The following is a 17,007-nucleotide window of genomic DNA, read 5'->3' as shown; positions in this document are numbered from 1 at the left end:
CACAAAATTAGTCTCTTACCGCATAGTAGAACTGCATGTTTGTCCACAGGGGTGAGTTTCATATGTCCACAGCTGGAAGAGTGGAGGTGAATGCGGCAGGTCCATCCAGCAGTATCATTGGTCCGTGTGTGTGTGTGTGTGTGTGTGTGTGTGGGTCTCAGGTGTAGAAATCAGGTGCTGATGAGGGAAAGCAACTCCCTCCTCTGTTAGTCCTTCTCCCTCTTCTTCTGCTTCTCTGTCACGATTCTGAACTAGCTGCAGAGTCTCTCTTCCCTCCTGCACTTGATGTCACTCCTCCCCATCTCGTTTTTTTTTCTCCCTCCTCTTCCTCCTCCTCTCCACATGACTCCAATCCCCAGCCCCTCCCATTTGCCATTTTGGCTGTGCTTCCTCCAAATATATATATATATATATTTTCTGTTCACTTGCTGCTCAGGTCAACGTCAGTTCCTCTCTTTCCCTCCTTTTATTTAATTTTCATTAAAATTTCTTCCTAACTTTTTAACCATGTCAGGTTTTTATTCCCCCTGTTATTCAACTCGAGTGAATAATTAGTGAAGCCTCACAAGCCGCTGCACAACTGTCTCACTCTGTTTCCCTCGGTGCTGACTGCAGATTGCTGTCAGCTCTTCCTGCGTTAGCTGCTGTGTGTGTGTGTGTGTGTGTGTGTGTGTGTGTGTGTGTGTGTGTGTGTGGGACGTAGATAACATGGCACGCTCTGAGCTGTCAGAAACAGGAAGTATGCAGCTTGGTAGTTTGGCCCTGATGAAAGCGTCTCCCCCCCTCCCCCCCTCTGTGTGTGAGTGTGTTGTTCTAACACGCTCTATGGGAATAGATGGAGAGGTGCAACAGGGTGAAGCAGCGGTAAAAGGAACAGTTGTGGGTGTTTGACTAATTAGTTTATCCTCCTTTAAGTGCAAAATCAAAGAAACGGACCAACTTCAGAGACTTAAAGTTCTGGTTGTGTGGAAATATAATTATTCGTTTTATTTTACTATGTTGCTTTTTTAGCTTTTTGTCCGTATTTGTATTTCGCTCCTCGGTCCCTCATTAAAATTCAGTGTTGTATGTCTAGGAATTTGTGAGGGCCTCATCAGTTCAACATATTATTTTAGTTAAGATTTTACTGCCTTCCTTTTTAGAGCATAATTTGAGTAACCAGTGTAAGTCCTCCTGTCTTTTTAGCTTTTGTCTAACGTTTTCCAGCTCCATCTTGTCGCTTGTTGTAACAGTAGGATGAGTCGAGTGCAACTCATCTGGGACGTGTGATTGATAGGAGCGGAGCATTGTGCACAGTCTAAGGAACTTCTGCACCTTACTTTATACTTTATTCAGATCATAATAACTAAATTAACACCACTTCACGTCGTGCATTTTGTTTGCTTTTCTCTGTGCTGGATGAATACAGAAGCTTGATGGAAGCCCAACCATCAAGCAAATCATTTTTGCTTGATGGTTGGATCTAAATTCTGCTGGCGGTATGATGCTGTGGTGAGACTTTTTTTTAAGTGGGGTAAAGGGAATCTGGTGGTTGACTGGAAGATGGATGGATGGAAGTGAATAGAAGATAATCCTGGAATAAAATCAGAAGACGCGAGCTGAGAAACGCTGATTTAGATCATAACATATTCGTGTCTTGGAAGGGTCCAGTCAAAGTAAATGCCTAAATTCAGTTAGGAATCTCTGACAAGATGTGGGGCATCAATGTTTACTGATGCCCTCTGTCCAGTCTGGTTGAGTTTGAGTAATGTTGGAGACGTTTCAGTCTTTAGATGTGCAAAACTAGAAACACACCCTACGAGACTTGTAGCTGTAAATCTACTGAAATATGATTGTAGAAATTAGCTCTAGGGGGTTAAATACTAATTCATGCTGCACTTTTCAGATGTTTTGTATTAAAAAAATAGAAAAAGAAAAAGAATAAAGAAAATCTTTGAATTGTCTTGGTCCATCACAAGCAAGACAGCAAGCAATTGAACATTGCTAAAATGTTCAATGGGCTTCAATACTGTTGCAAGGTACTTTGAATGTCTTCAGAAAGACAGCTAACTCTAGAATGTGCTTATGTGTGTGTGTGTGTGTGTGTGTGTGTGTGTGTGTGTGTGTGTGTGTGTGTGTGTGTATTTAAGAGTCTTTCAGTACACAACAGCCGCAGAGACAGCTCTATAATAAAACTCTAGTGTTTTATTGTGAAGTTGTCACTTTGTTGCACTACACACTCAACTGATCTCATTGTTCATCAACCCCGCAGGCTTCTGCGTTACGCAACTTGGCAGACCTATTTCCGGTCCGACGCAGCCTTTAATTACTCTCAGTTGGTTAGTCAGGCATTTCTGCCTGAATGTACGTTTGTTTTATTGGCCTTGGACAACGTGCTCAGTGGAGGTATGTTCCTCAAACCCTTCTTGTGAATGATGTGAATGTGATCTATGTTGATATCTGATTACTAAAATTGTTAGCTTGTTCAATTCTATTTGGAGAAGATCTGAACAGAAATCTGTTGGGATTTTAACGTCAGGGGTGAGCAGTCGTCCACAAACGTGTCCACTCACACTTGCCCGATCAGAATCGGACGCATTTAAAATGGAGCGCTTCTGGATTACCCCAACAGGATAGCTAGAGATGAAACAATTGAAAGTGGAGATTACGAAACTAGGAAGCAAATCAGGAGGTGTCGTGTGTTGCAGTGGTTAGAACGGGCGCCCGTGTACAGAGGCTACAGACCTCATCGTGGAAATCCCGAGTTCAACTCCCGTCCTCAGTTGCTTTGCCACATGTGCTTCTCTCTGCCCACTTTCTGTCAGATTACTGTCAGATAAAAGGCCACTATTGCCAGAAAACAGGTAAATCAGAGTGTAACAGGGAAACATCCAGGCAGACATTAGAACTTTCTCAAGGCATTCTGGGAGGAATTCAGGATTGATTACCATTTGCCTCTGAACGAAGTGTGTTTAAGAAATGTTCCATGTCAGAGCTTCATTATGCAAAACTTTCAGCTGTTATATGATCATTCTGGATCTTTTCTTAATAGATATGGTCTTTCACTGCTAAGCTAACACCTTCAAAACTCTGTGCTTAGAGAATGTCAGGAGAAGTGCAACCTCTGGGAAAGCAGCAACTTTCAGTTGCTTGGATTATTTTGATGTATATTCACCCATCCATTACTCTGAGCCTTGAATGCCCACTTATCATAAGGGGGACAGGTTGCCACTTTACAGACAAACAGAAGACAGACAACCATGCATACACCATCAATACCAATGGGTAGTTAAGCTTAGCAGTCATGCTGTTGAACTATGGGAGGACGTTGGAGAACCCATCCATGCATAGGGAGAACATTTGTCCATCCATCTGTCTGTCAATCTATCTCCATCAATCCATTTTACAGCTTTTGATCATCCTGCAGTGCTATAAGTCGGCCACTTGAGGGCATTAGAGACCGGAAGAAAATTGTATGGAAGTAATTATGTGCCATCAGAATTTGAATAAAAAATGCATCTGAAATTTGAATGTTGTATATTTGTTCTTACTTTTTCAATTTAAAAATTAATTCAGAATATATTTTTGACCTAAAAAAAATTTCAGTGTCATTATTTGTACATGTATGCAAATTTCATTTGTTAAAAAAATTCACATTCCTATTTCAGAGATCAAATTTTCAATATATATATTTTTTCAGTGTTAAAAAAATTCAACATATAAAAAAATTCAACTTTTAAAAATTCAAATGCAATATTTTCAGTGTCCTAAAAATTCAACTTGCTCAAATTCGCTGTCTCAAATTCAACATCTAAAAATTCGCTGTACAAAAATGGCGAGGTTACTTCAGGTCACAGACATTAGCAATCGTTGTCAGATTTCAACACTGAGCTAATCACATGACCTAAGCGTCATATTGAAGAAATACCAGCATCACTGAGGCTAGCGACACATGGAGGCGAACGCAAACCCAACGGTGAGTCTATGCTTTCATATTTCTGTAGTACATTTTATTTTGCGCATGAACTTTGATACATGACATTAAAGCTTGATTTAAAACACGGGTTTGGGCCGTTGTTAATCTTACGCCATGTAATGCTGGCATATTAGTTCTCGCTACCTGCTAGACCTCCACCCCCTTCTCTTGGCTGTCCTACGCCCAATTTTCCCCTGTTTTATTTAAAAAAGAATATCACTTGCGCCAAGTCTAGAATCTTTAAAGATAACTGATGGGTAGCGACTTTCCGGGTTGTTTGTATGTTGTCTTAGAGGAGACTGATCAGGCGGTCTTAGTAAAAGTCGTAATTTTCCAGGAGATGCTACTGCTAATGTAGAAGCTAATATGGCTGCCTTGTGTGCTTCAAGGAGGGGCTGTGAACTCTTCCGACATTAATTATAACCACAACCCCATTCTGTTCATCTACGGTATTGTTCATGTGACTTCATTTATGAATAAATTTATACATTTATGGTCATTATAGCGTCATCCAAACGGCTGCTTCTCTTATCTGACAAGTGTTGATATATATTAATTTACATTCTTTTTACTTTGCGGTACAAAACGTCGTTCTGTTACCTAGCAACATTAGAAACAATCTCCTTTGTTTTTTCAATTGATTTTAACTCATTTTGAAGAAAATATATGCTTGCAAGTACAGCTGTTAACTTATTAAAATCATTTTAATCCCCACTACTTTGTATCTCCAAAATATATCTTTGGTTACAAAGAATGTTTGAGCTATGCTAAAATTTGTGATTAATGTTGTAATTAAAAGCAAATTCTGATTAAGTTAGACACATTCAATTCCTGAACCCCACAGTGCCTTGATAGAGGTGCATTTTAATTGGATAATTTAACGTGTAGCATGTATACTATCATTCATTTAATTTATTACATAGGAATCTGCAATCAAGTACATTTTGAGTTCTCTTGATCCCTTCTTTGTGTTTTCCAGGGTGTAGATTCCCGAAATTGAATGGGAGGAGAGCGGGCTTCCTCTTCAGGAAGAGTCAAACGTCACAGTACCAAATTCAAGTTGTGCAACTGACTGACGAACAAATGGACTTAAGAGACGCAGTAAACCCAAAAGGCACATCACTGTCTTTTGGTTGTGACATTTATATTGCTGCAGTTCTGTTTTGTGAACAGTTCTTCACTCTGTGAAAGTTGTCCAGTTTCAAAATTCAGCATTTATGAAATGTAAAGCTAAGTGCTGATCATATTACCACAAAGGTAAAATTTGTGCTTTGGAAAAGTGAATCATAGTGCTTTTATGGTAGACATGTTAAAGAACTAAAATGTTCTACATTTGTGAGTTGATCTTTTTTTCCTCAAAAGGAACCTAGTAGGTACAGGTGTGTAGGACCTTAATTTTCTTGCATTATAAGAATGGAAAAGTTAAGTTTGTCTTATGTCATTTATTTTCTAATACTTCAAGCATAGATGAATATTCAATAAAATATTGCATAAAAACAGTTTCCGTTTCATATTTCCTGTACAAACAGTGCTGACTCAGAAACTCTGAACATAGTTACTCTAACATTTAAGATTTACAGGAATGCTTGGCAAACATTTCAGGTACTTAGTCGTCACTTCAAAGAACACAACTTAATGTCAAGACTGCGGTGAATGATGAATAGTATTTGTAAAAAAAAAAGAAGCTAATAATAAAACGACTTTGTAATTTTACTTAATTGCCATATTGAAATGCAATTATTGAACAAATGACACACCAATGCACTGAGTTCTCAAAGAAGACCAAAGCCAGTCCCAACCGATTTAAGACACCATCATGTCAGCATACAGAGCCTGGTAGGTAGAATAATGGCTTGAAAGGCGTAAACTTTCACTGCAGGTGGATGAAGTGGGCTTGTGGTTTGGTCCAGTTGACTGCACTACTTCAGGCTTCAGTTCCTGCCATGGAGCCTCCCAGCCAACCCAAAATCTCATGAGCTGGTGCAGATTGTCTGAAAATGCTAGGAAAAGTATAATTTTTTTTAGATACATGGTGAGTTTCCTRTAGATGGAATCATTCATAAAGCTGACTTTGAGATATGACTTTATGCGAATGTCTTTTCCATCTAAGAAACTAATGAATATGAATGTGATGTCCTTCAAAAATCATGCTGGTATAATACCAGCATAATACATTTGTTATTTATCATTCTCAAAATAACAAACATTGGCCAAATGTTTATACAGACATTTTACCTTCTTTGAGAAACTGATGGAGAAACCCTGTCACCTGCATAGTTTCTGCTTCCAAGACATCATCGTTGTCGTCACCGTCATCACTTTGCTTCTTCACCTGTGGCCAACTGATTGACTGCAGGACCATCTGTAATTGTAGAAATAGAAATGGCTCCAAACGATCATGGAGTCTATCAAAAATATGATCCATATGTTCCTTGAAAAGAAAAAAGAAAAAAAATGTCAAAAACATTGTCAGTAAAATAAAAAAACTATTTTGAAATCAGTAGGTCGGAAATCAATTAATGTCGGAAGAGTTCACAGCCCCTCCTTGAAGCACACAAGGCAGCCATATTAGCTTCTACATTAGCGGTAGCATCTCCTGGAAAATTACGACTTTTACTAAGACCGCCTGATCAGTCTCACCTAAGACAACATACAAACAACCCGGAAAGTCGCYACCCATCAGTTATCTTTAAAGATTCTAGACTTGGCGCAAGTGATATTCTTTTTTAAATAAAACAGGGGAAAATTGGGCGTAGGACAGCCAAGAGAAGGGGGTGGAGGTCTAGCRGGTAGCGAGAACTAATATGCCAGCATTACATGGCGTAAGATTAACAACGGCCCAAACCCGTGTTTTAAATCAAGCTTTAATGTCATGTATCAAAGTTCATGCGCAAAATAAAATGTACTACAGAAATATGAAAGCATAGACTCACCGTTGGGTTTGCGTTCGCCTCCATGTGTCGCTAGCCTCGGTGATGCTGGTATTTCTTCAATATGACTCTTAGGTCATGTGATTAGCTCAGTGTTGAAATCTGACAACGATTGCTAATGTCTGTGACCTGAAGTAACCTCGCCATTTTTGTACAGCGAATTTTTAGATGTTGAATTTGAGACAGCGAATTTGAGCAAGTTGAATTTTTAGGACACTGAAAATATTGCATTTGAATTTTTAAAAGTTGAATTTTTTTATATGCTGAATTTTTTTAACACTGAAAAAAATATATATTGAAAATGTCATCACTTTGAAATAGGAATGTGAATTTTTTTAACAAATGAAAATTGCAAACGTGTACAAATAATGACACTGAATTTTTTTTTAGGTCAAAATTGTATTCTGAATTAATTTTCTAATTGAAAAAGTAAGTGCAAATATACAACATTCAAGTTTCAGATGCATTTTTTATTCAAATTCTGATGGCACATATTTACTTCCATAAAATTGAAGCGCTTGCAAGTATGTTGAAATCCAAGAGATTGATCTGGAGGCATCAATGCTTCTTGATAGAAGTGATACTGCATATTGTATTGATCCAATACACAAGGTGTCCCCAATACCAATATTGATACCAATACTGATACTTTTTATGTTGATATATCAAACTTCTGACCTTTTTGGGTTTTTTTTCCTTTGTGAAAATACTGTCCTAAGTTTGAATAAAATAATTCAAAGTTTATCTACAAAACTTTCTATTCTTCTTTAAAAACATACTAACATGATTGGTGTGCATTTTTTCTTAATAAAGTGCAAAAAAAACAAACAATAATTTGACAGAAAATCAAGTTGAGAAACTACAAACCAAAAATAAAACTATATTTCAAGATGGAATCCGAAACAAATATCAATCTCATCACGCTGGCATCAGTCCAGTATCGACTTGGTATCGATCTTATCGAAATTTTGGATTGCTCCGCCCACTTCTCCTTCTTGAGCTCACCTTCAACTCTTGTCGTTTGTTTCAAAAGGTACAAAGCAGGTCACACAACATGTCAGAGTTAGCCGTAGAGGTTAGATAATCTCACAGTATGATCTCAAACCATCTAAACTCCATTTGGAAAACACATTCCTCATAAACTGCCCTGCGCAACACAAGTTCAGGACGGCTAATTAGCCGAGCAGGCCTCGTAAATGCTCAAACAACAATCGACTCTCCCTGGACTTCCAGCAGCTTTCATGTTCTGAAGACAAATACAGACACAAACCGAGACGCGCTCCTCCCCCTCCCCTCCCCGCCCCCCGGGCTGGGACCGTCCTGTGCTTCACACATCAAAGGAGGAACGACCCACCACAAACCTGCTCTACAGACGATGAATCTTTGATTAGTGGATCCAGGAGGGAACGAGGCGTCGATAACAACAAAGCGGCTGTGGCGCTCGCTCTCGAGAAGCTTCAGTCAACACAACGTTACGCCATAATCCACTCCTTGTTTCTGACTATGTGAAAATGATCCTACTTAAAACTGAGCACACACAGAGCACACACAGTCTTCTTCTTTTTTTTGGGGGGGGTTTGTTTTGTTTTAGCTCCAATCAAACAGATTAAATGTTTCGCTTCTTTTTCTCGTCATCTTATGGGGGGGAAAAAATGTAAACAATTTCCTTCCACTTTACCACTTTGTGATTCTCTGCCACATAAAATCCTATTAAGATGAAGTTTGAGACCAACAACGAAATTCTTTTAACTCCTTCGAAATAAAAATCACAACCTGCAACACAGCGAGAGCTTAGGCAAGAAAAATAATTTATTTATAATGATATAATAACATTTGTCATCACATTGGCATTGGATAGCTGCAGAGAGGAGCATTTGTGTGGGACACCACTTTGCAGCCTACAGGTTACACCGTCGGATGGGACCAGGAAACAGAGGATATTCAATACATACATGGAATATTCCTTTAAATACACTTTTTTTTAAACTTTTAATAAGATGTAACAAAAATAGAATCATTCAAATAAATCTGGCTGTCTGTCTTGCTTGTGTTCCTCTCTAATTAACGTGTGTGTGTGTGTCTTTAGAAGCTGCCTTCACAGCGACAGTGCTGCGTTAGAAACTGAGTTTAGGGGACTGTTTTTGCTCGAAGGTAGACCTCGCTCATGTTGCCCTCTTTAAACAAGAACTTTATCGGTCCAAACACTGCAGTCTCGACATTCTCCTGGGGCTTTCAGACGTCCAGAACTCTGGGTTCAGACAGATCAAGAGGTGGCTAATTGGAAAGCCTGTCATAAACTCATTGGAGTGGGGTAAGTAGGATTCAGAGGGTATCAGAATCCCTCCCTGTCCATCTTTGTGTAAAAGTTTATCCATAATTTCTGTTATAATTCACACCTGCAGCTAAAAAACATCAATAATTGATATAAAAGTTTTGCTAAAGCTACATCATCTATATTTATCAAGTGGTGAAACTGGCACCTCCAACAAGCCATTAAATAGCTTCCTCTCTCACTTTCTAATATAATATAGAATCTTCCACTTTTATCTATTGGTGCCCTTGGTAGAGATGTGTAAGAAGCCCTAGAATAATATTTTTGGGTCAAACTCATACACAAAAAAAAGAAAAAGTAGCTTTTAATTTGAGTAGATTTATTGATTGGGAAAAACTTCCCACATTTAGATATATTTTGGTGTTTTCCACCTTTATTTTCTTTTAAGAATGGCCATTAACACAATTATTGGCACCCCTGCTTTTAAATCTTTTGCACAGAGTTTTGACCAACATTAACAAAGTTAACATTTCAAAGGTGTGAAGAATTTTTTGCTCAGTCTCTCCTGATTAAAGGTCTGAAAGATGCCACATTTGGCAGCTCAGTCAAACTTAAACTTTGACCTTCGTACCTCTAGTGGCAGAGGAAGGTACTACAAAAACAGAAACCGAAAAGTCTGTAACAAGATTCTCAAAAAAAAAAAAAAAAAAAATCTAATTAAGGGCCTCCAAATGATGATCAACAATGCAGTCAAACTTAGCACTTAGCAAACTTAGTAATATTTGTTACAATTAAATGTAACAAATATGTTTTCCTATGATATTGCCATAGAAACTTCATTAAAAATTTATTCTCTTTTTGTAAATGTCTAGTATATTTTTTTTACTGGAAAGCTAAAAGAAACGTATTGTGGTTCTTTAACTTAACCCAAACTAAATTTGTTAAACAAATGTAGTTTAACCAGTGAATTTAAACTTTGAGAAATCATCTATTTTCTTTATTTAGGCCCTGCAGATTTCAGGAAACCCCCAATGTTTCTGATTTTAACGGTTGTTACGGAGACACAGTGACACAAAGATTAAACTCTTTGCTGCTTTTCTGTTTTAATCAACCACATGAGAGTATAAAATGCTTCACTTGTATTCAGTTGCTTCAGGTGCATTATTGACTACACGTTTTCTTATGGGCACCAAAAATTGTGATGTGGGATTTTTTTCCACTTTCACTGTATAAATTAAATTAGAGGAGTTTTTGCTAAAATGCTCAGTGCAATATTTTACTACCGCAATAAACAATTAAATGTTATGGGTACCGATAACTGTAGAGGGTTCTGTAAATAAAGTTTTATGCAGCTGAGATGGGCAGAAAAAATAAATGGAAGGTCAGTAGAGTAGTTAAACCCCCACTCCTCTTTAAAATAGCACTTTTCATTTAATGGGGGAATAATAGTTAATCTTCAATATAGTCCTCTTATTAGATATTTATAGAAATGTAATTCTCCAATATAATAAGCTGTCAATATATTTGTTTCTATTTATTATTTAGCTTAGTGCTGCAGGCAGAGAGAGCTCGGCTCTTTGGTTCGGGGGTTTTTCAAACGCAGTCCGGCTCTTTGCGCTGGTTCATGACTCGTCGGTTTGTTGCACCAATGCAGCTCCGTGTTGGCGGTAAGGTTTCGGCTGATTGTGGAGCTGCGCACCAGATGTAACGTAGCGCGTCGTGTTCTTCTTCATAATAAGTGAGAATATCTTTACATGAGGGAACGCATCCCTATTTGTTTGCCACCGTACCCATATGATTTGGCGTGTCTGTACCGCTCCTGACTTCTCGCTTCATAGGAATCTGTCTTACGAACACACCGTGGACGGCTAATGTGCTACACAAATGGGCCGTCCAAACAATTTTACACTTTTTTTTTTTTCCTTTTTAAGATGAATTTGTGCGTCCAAACCACATGGAACCATCGCCTTCCTTCTGCTTCTTTGATTTGGCTCCTATTCATCTGGGCTCAGTTCAAAAATAAAACTTCTTTTTTTTTTTTTTACCCCCCAATCAACCTGTCTGAGAAGTCTGAGGATTATTTAGCTTCATATGTGTGTATAAATAGGGTTAAGGGAAAAGGTTACATAAATGTCTTTTAGGGTATATATGTAAGTTCTCTCCTCTGGGCCTGCTGTATGTCATTCATTTTTGGTGCAAAACACATATTTCCATCACCAAGGCAACTGAAATCATAAAAATGAAATTCATAAACAAAGAGACCAAGAAGTTGCTGCAGCAACGCCCATAGTTCAGTATACAAGGCAAACAAACACAGAGTTCTATAGTTTTATCGTTGTCATTCACTAAATATTTAAAACAAGCATCACTTCTACTAGTCGTCAGAAATGGATTTATGTATTTTTCTTCCCAAAATGACTGAATACCTGAAGGCTATTGTTGGGAAGAAAGACAGAGTGTTTTTCTTCCCCTTGCCTTTTTTTTGTGATGCTTCTTTTTTCGTCCACAAGATGGAGCTCCGACTCAATAGCACCGAGAGATACTTTGCCAAGCAAGAGTCGGGAGATGAAAGCTTTCCCTCCTGGGTTTGCGCGGTCCATCCATGCAGGGAGGTGGGAGGGGGGTAAGTCAGGTTTAGGAGCCTGGAACGCTGCTCGTCCGCTCATCCACACGCGAATTCAGAACCAATAATCTTTGTGTTCACAGTTCTGAAAGTCAAGGTCCTTCACGCAAAAACACCTCTTAAAAATCCATTCACCCTTTCTCAGTCATTCATTCTCTCACTCGTTGGTAGGAATCCCGCGTTACGTGGGAGCTAATGGTATAATGAAAAAGGAAAGCTCACATTTTGCATTTTCCAAAATCAAAACAAAAGAGGAAAAACAGCATCAATGTTTTCTAACAGTCCTTTCATTGACATTCATCCTGTGCCGTCTCTAATACTGAGCTCGGATGCATAGACCGGATACAGGGAAGGAGAGACGGTGAGGTGGATGAGATGGAAAAAAGAGGTGGAGAGATGGGAGAATGGAGGAGGATGCAGGGAGGAAAGGAGAACTCGCTCTTTGCCAGATGAAGGGGGTTACAGTGGCGCAAAAGAGACAGATGGAGACGGATCCCAGTCATGAGAGGAGGAGGAGGAGGAGTGCTGGGAGTGGTCGGGGATGCGGGTGACTCAGACAGTCACTGGGACAAAACGTACACAGGGGAAGGCTAAACAAACAGAACCTCTTCGATGCCTGGAGCGTCCCTCTGCTGTAGCGCCAATGGACAGACGGAGGGAACCTCATTCTGAACCAGTTTTCAACACTTCGTCTGCTAAAGCCGCAGCAGGCTCACAGCATTCCTTCAGTCCGACAAGCCAGAGTCCCCGGGGCCGTTCTACTCCTTCACAACAATATTTGCACAGTTGGCTCCTCACGACTCCAGAATCTTTTTTTATTTTATTTACATTTTTGTTTTGGAATGTTAAGGTTTATGGAAGCCATTTTTAATCTTGGAAATAGAACAGATTCCACAATCATTTAGATGCGAGTGCAAGGCGGAATCACTGGTCCAGACCTTTAAGTCCGTTCCACTCCAGTTGCTTGACTGATCTGATGCGGCACTGTGACATAAACCAGGATATTCTGGGCTGGAAATGTGTCCAGTGAGCTCTGCAGAAACAGGTTAGCATTTGGGTTATTAACTATGCATTTGAATGAGGAAAGAAAGTGGCAGTGACGGCTCCTTCACCCCTTTACGAAAATCTTCTAAGTGGTAAATGGAAACTGGACGGCAGGCTCTACTTTGCTCTGGTCCGCTTCTAATCGAAGCCTTGATAGAAGGAATGCTTGGAAGGAGCTCCACAGCTGCAGTTGCTATGGTTTTAGCCTAAGAGGTCCCAATGCCAACAGGGGCCTGGTGGGTGTAAGAGAGGGTTTCTTTCTGGTTCTCCAAATTGAAAACCAAATCATTTGCTTTCAAAGTTTCTCAATAAAGCAACACAAGTAGACAGTTTAGCTACAAACTTCACCTCTCTAATTATCACTGGGATAATTTCTCTATACTGTTTTAAACAACAGTACTGGTCTGCGCTCACCCCTTCCTATGTGCATGCCTATTTTGTTCCTTCCTACATCTATTTTGCACCAAAAATCAAGTCACTTCATGCCCCTGTACATACTCAACTTTATATTGGTTCACTTTTCTTTCCTTGGTATGTGTAAAATATGCATCAACCAGCATTAGTGGATACATATGCCACCTTGGTTGCAAAAGGAATGGAAGAGGTTTGAAGCACATTTGCCAAAATAATCTACAAGAAGTTAAAATGTTTCGAGATTTAAAAAGATAGTTATAGTGAAGGCTACAAGTCATGATTTAATTCACAAAGCAAACTGTCTAGGTTGTGCAAAGCAAGGACAAGCCGGGATGGATGGATGGACGGATGGATGGACAGACGATTTCTGATGAGCCTATTGGGTTTGGTTCTGATCTTCCAGACAGGTATCGCCTTTAAAACTGTCAGATTTTTGTCAAATTATGACCTCTGATCAAAGCAAGACAAGCTACCGCATTTCCTGTCACTAGATATTGTTGAACAGAGTTCGCAATACCTTCCAAAAAACTATGAGTGGATCATACAAAATTTCCCGCTGATGGATTAAAACCTAATGCATGGTCAAAGAACTTGTTGGGTATGAAACAACCAAAATTAAGGTGGAAGAATATTTCAAGTTTACTCTGCCATGAAACATATCCAGTCTCTACATTTGCTCTGGTTATACCCCATGCCTCTGAATTAAGGCCTAATGATTGGAGAAAAGGTTTTCGAACCTCATCTTGAGCCTTTTAGTGATCCGCGACAATCGTTGAAATTCCAGCTAGGTTCCTGTCTACTTTAAATTAATCCGAGACCTCGTCTTGTTAAGCCAAAAGGATGACTTGGATCATTTCAAAAGCGACAAGTGAGCAGGAAGACTCACCTAAAAGAACTTCACGTAGGTCATTGTAATCTATTAAGGTCATGCAGTTTGACGATCCACACATCCAAGCTCTAATGAAAACTACTGGGGAGGCACACCTCACGTTAAACGTAAAACCATCCAAACCTTTGTGCACTAGCTCCATGTTCGCTTTGTGTAGTTGAAGCGTCCATCTATACACACTCACACGAACAAAACCTCACTGTAGGTCCTCTGTGGTCTGTTTGTAACAGTTCTTTGGTCCCCCAACACCAGAGACCAGAAATGAATAAAAACCCTGTTCAATAACCAGGCCTGCTTCATGATCTCTGTGCAGAAACATCGGCAGGCATGATTGCATCCACACAAACACACACACAACTCGTGTAGACGGCCGTTTCCTTTTTCTTTGTTTTTTTCCTTTCGAAGCATGACTCTTTAGTCAGTGTGTGTGCTGAAAGTGTGTGCATGGGCAGTTTGAAGTCCAAGCTTCTCACATCTTTGTACACTATTTTGAGTCTTTGTTGATAGATGCTTTCCATTTATCTTTGTACATAATACATACAGTATAATCCCATTAAACATATACAGTAAATAGACATTAAGAATGTATAAAAAAATAGGAGCAAAACGTAACATCTAAAATCAGATTAAAAAGATAATGGACGACGAGGGGAAACAAAATGCAAAGCGGCAAAAAACAGGATTTCTCCATGTAAACGACCTCTGAGGTCAAAGGAAAGAAAAGTGCTTCGCTTTCCAAGCAGAGTCGGTTCGCTTGGTGCCTCTGTGGAATGCTTACCGAAGATTCACGGTCACAGCACGAGCAACAAAATGAGGGACATGCTCATGCCTCATCTTTGGTGGCAAAAAAATAAAAAATAAAAAAAAATCCCCCATGCAGTTTGTCTTTGTCCAATCTGGCACTTCGCTGTTGGGCTGTTATGCTATTGCATTGACCGTGGGGAGGAAAACGAAGCCACAATGTCCAAGTTTACCTTCCTCAGTTTTCCCATCGCAAAACCGCTCAACTTCGTAGAGGCCTACAGGTGTTACACCTGTAAAGCAACTGAATCACAGGCAGATTTGGTAATTGTATTCCAATTATTTCTTGAATTAAGTCGATTCCTGGTCCTCAGTGGTGTCATGGTAGATCAGTATGGTTGCAGATTCAGATATGATTCGGATCTGTTGTTAATACCAAACCAAAAGGAATGAAGATATATCCACCGTGTATCTCTACATTCCCAGCGTCGTCTCCACAAGTCCATCTGCCCATACATTTTCCTCATTTAACAGGAGTTTTTTTTTTTTTTTAGATCTATATATAGTTAAAAAACAACCTTTTATCTCCTCTGATGAGTTTGACAGGCAAACACTGAGCTCCAACCCTAGGAAGGACCATTTTGTCCAAAAAATGTGCTCCAATTTCATTGGACAATCCAAATGGTCAGTCAGAGGTTGGACAGTTCAGGACCCGTCCTCTGTGTGTGGCAGATTGTAGAATTGGTTTGTGTTGTAGTAAACAGGATCCAGACCAGGTCAACGTCTAGAAATTGTATTTCCATTCACTGATCGTTGGGTTTGTCGGACGGAGACGGCACCTCCCCTCCCTCGGCGGCCGACGCATTGGCGTTTGAGAATTCCGTGACACGTCGCGCTAGAGGGTTTGTGCTCTTCAGGAGCTCCATTGCAGACACCCTCGCTCCTCCACTGGAAGACTTGCTGCCTTTCTTCTGAAGCAGGGCCATGAAGTTCTCGTTGCGAGAGCTCGACCTCTGGCTGCTGCCCAAGGTTAGGTTCCGATGGTCGCTCACAATGGCGCTGTGCTTCACGGGCGACACCAGGCTCTGCCGACTGCCAAAAGAATCCGAGGGCTCCTTACGGCCCAGAACCTTTCGCTTGGACCTGGAAGAGAGTCATATAAATTCAATTGGTTGGAATATTTTTCATTAACTTCTTAAATGCTACACAATGACTGGTAGTTTTGGTTTTTGCTTGCTTGGCAAAGAATTTCAAGATTGTCTCCCCTGTTGTTTTGATGAAAACATTTTCTTACTTCTCAGTTCTCCAAGCAAATTTCAGCTGCACACAAAGTAAAACTATGAGCACTTGTTGCTTAGAGACTGTGCCTGCATCTATAAATGTGTCTATGAGAGAGAAAAAAAGAGGGCAAAGTAAGAATCTCTGGTCAGCAATGTAGATGGGGCTGTTGCTAGGGAACTCTGTACTCCAGCCTTTGGTTTTTAAAAAGCCTCTGCTTATGTGGTAAGAGGAAGATTGTGTGTGTGTGCGTGTGTGTGTGTGTGTCTGCATGTTCAAACCTGTGTATAATGGTGAATAAGTCCTCGGTGGTGTGTGTCGTAGGAGTGCTGGTCAACAAGTCATCTTCCGTTTCCTCAGCGATGTGGAGAGCAGTCTTCTCATCGGCGGCTAAATCATCTGATCAGTGCACAGGGATACCATTATAATAGGGCTCAGTTACACAAAACATTAGATAACTTGTTAAAATCAACGAGTGAAAGCTGTTCCTGCATGAGCCTTAAATGCCAGAAAACACTGCTCATGAATACATACCTGCCCCGATACCAGTGCTTGCCATCTTTTCTCCAATTTCCGTGAGAGAGGAATCCTGGAGTGATGACTGTAGAGATGACTCTTTGGAGCTGTCCTCATCTGTTCCCAAGTGGTTTTCGTCCTGCTCCGACATGTCGAGACCAGTAGAACTAGCTGCCATGTCATCTGGTGCAAATGCTCCAACTGGAGACCGCAGACCCACCGGACTGTCAGACTGTGGAATCTGCCGGTCTGTGCTCCCATTAGTGGAAGGGTGTAGTGGTGTGGGAAGGAGTAGGACATTTGGTTTCTTGGGAACTGGAGGCGGAACCTGGATAATGGAGTGTA

At 40.1% G+C, this 17,007-nt stretch overlaps 2 protein-coding genes and 1 long non-coding RNA gene across 9 annotated transcripts in view; all 3 read right to left on the bottom strand.

The window, feature by feature from the left end:
• Positions 1-308, bottom strand: part of arhgap36 (Rho GTPase activating protein 36) — a 63,126-nt gene extending 62,818 nt beyond the window's left edge. Inside the window, exon 1 of the mRNA XM_008435148.2 lies at positions 20-308. Within this exon, the coding sequence (XP_008433370.1) occupies positions 20-37 (18 nt within the window). The 5' untranslated portion in view covers positions 38-308. The remainder of the gene's footprint in view (positions 1-19) is intronic.
• A 5,074-nt stretch (positions 309-5,382) lies between these two features.
• Positions 5,383-7,164, bottom strand: LOC103480261 (uncharacterized). 2 transcript variants are annotated; one of them, XR_536068.1, is made up of 3 exons: positions 6,889-7,164; positions 6,191-6,386; positions 5,383-5,955 (listed from the first exon to the last, which is right to left on the bottom strand). It is a non-coding gene; the product is annotated as an uncharacterized LOC103480261 (long non-coding RNA). The 2 variants fall into 2 exon arrangements; XR_536067.1 differs by lacking the exon at positions 6,889-7,164 and having other exon boundaries at positions 6,191-6,882.
• Positions 7,165-8,676: 1,512 nt separating this feature from the next.
• nhsl2 (NHS-like 2) overlaps positions 8,677-17,007 on the bottom strand; it is a 120,359-nt gene continuing 112,028 nt past the window's right edge. For all 6 annotated transcript variants that reach the window (XM_008435153.2, XM_017310488.1, XM_017310489.1 and 3 more), the window contains 3 exons: positions 16,681-16,990; positions 16,428-16,545; positions 8,677-16,011 (listed from right to left, as the gene is read on the bottom strand). In XM_008435153.2, coding sequence (XP_008433375.1) covers positions 15,672-16,011; positions 16,428-16,545; positions 16,681-16,990 — 768 coding nt within the window. In that variant the 3' untranslated portion in view covers positions 8,677-15,671. The remainder of the gene's footprint in view (positions 16,012-16,427; positions 16,546-16,680; positions 16,991-17,007) is intronic.

Source organism: Poecilia reticulata, linkage group LG18, assembly GCF_000633615.1.
Source record: "Poecilia reticulata strain Guanapo linkage group LG18, Guppy_female_1.0+MT, whole genome shotgun sequence".
NCBI lineage: Eukaryota > Metazoa > Chordata > Actinopteri > Cyprinodontiformes > Poeciliidae > Poecilia > Poecilia reticulata.
Note: the sequence above shows the minus strand (reverse complement) of the source record. Positions and strands in the feature narration are given on the sequence as shown.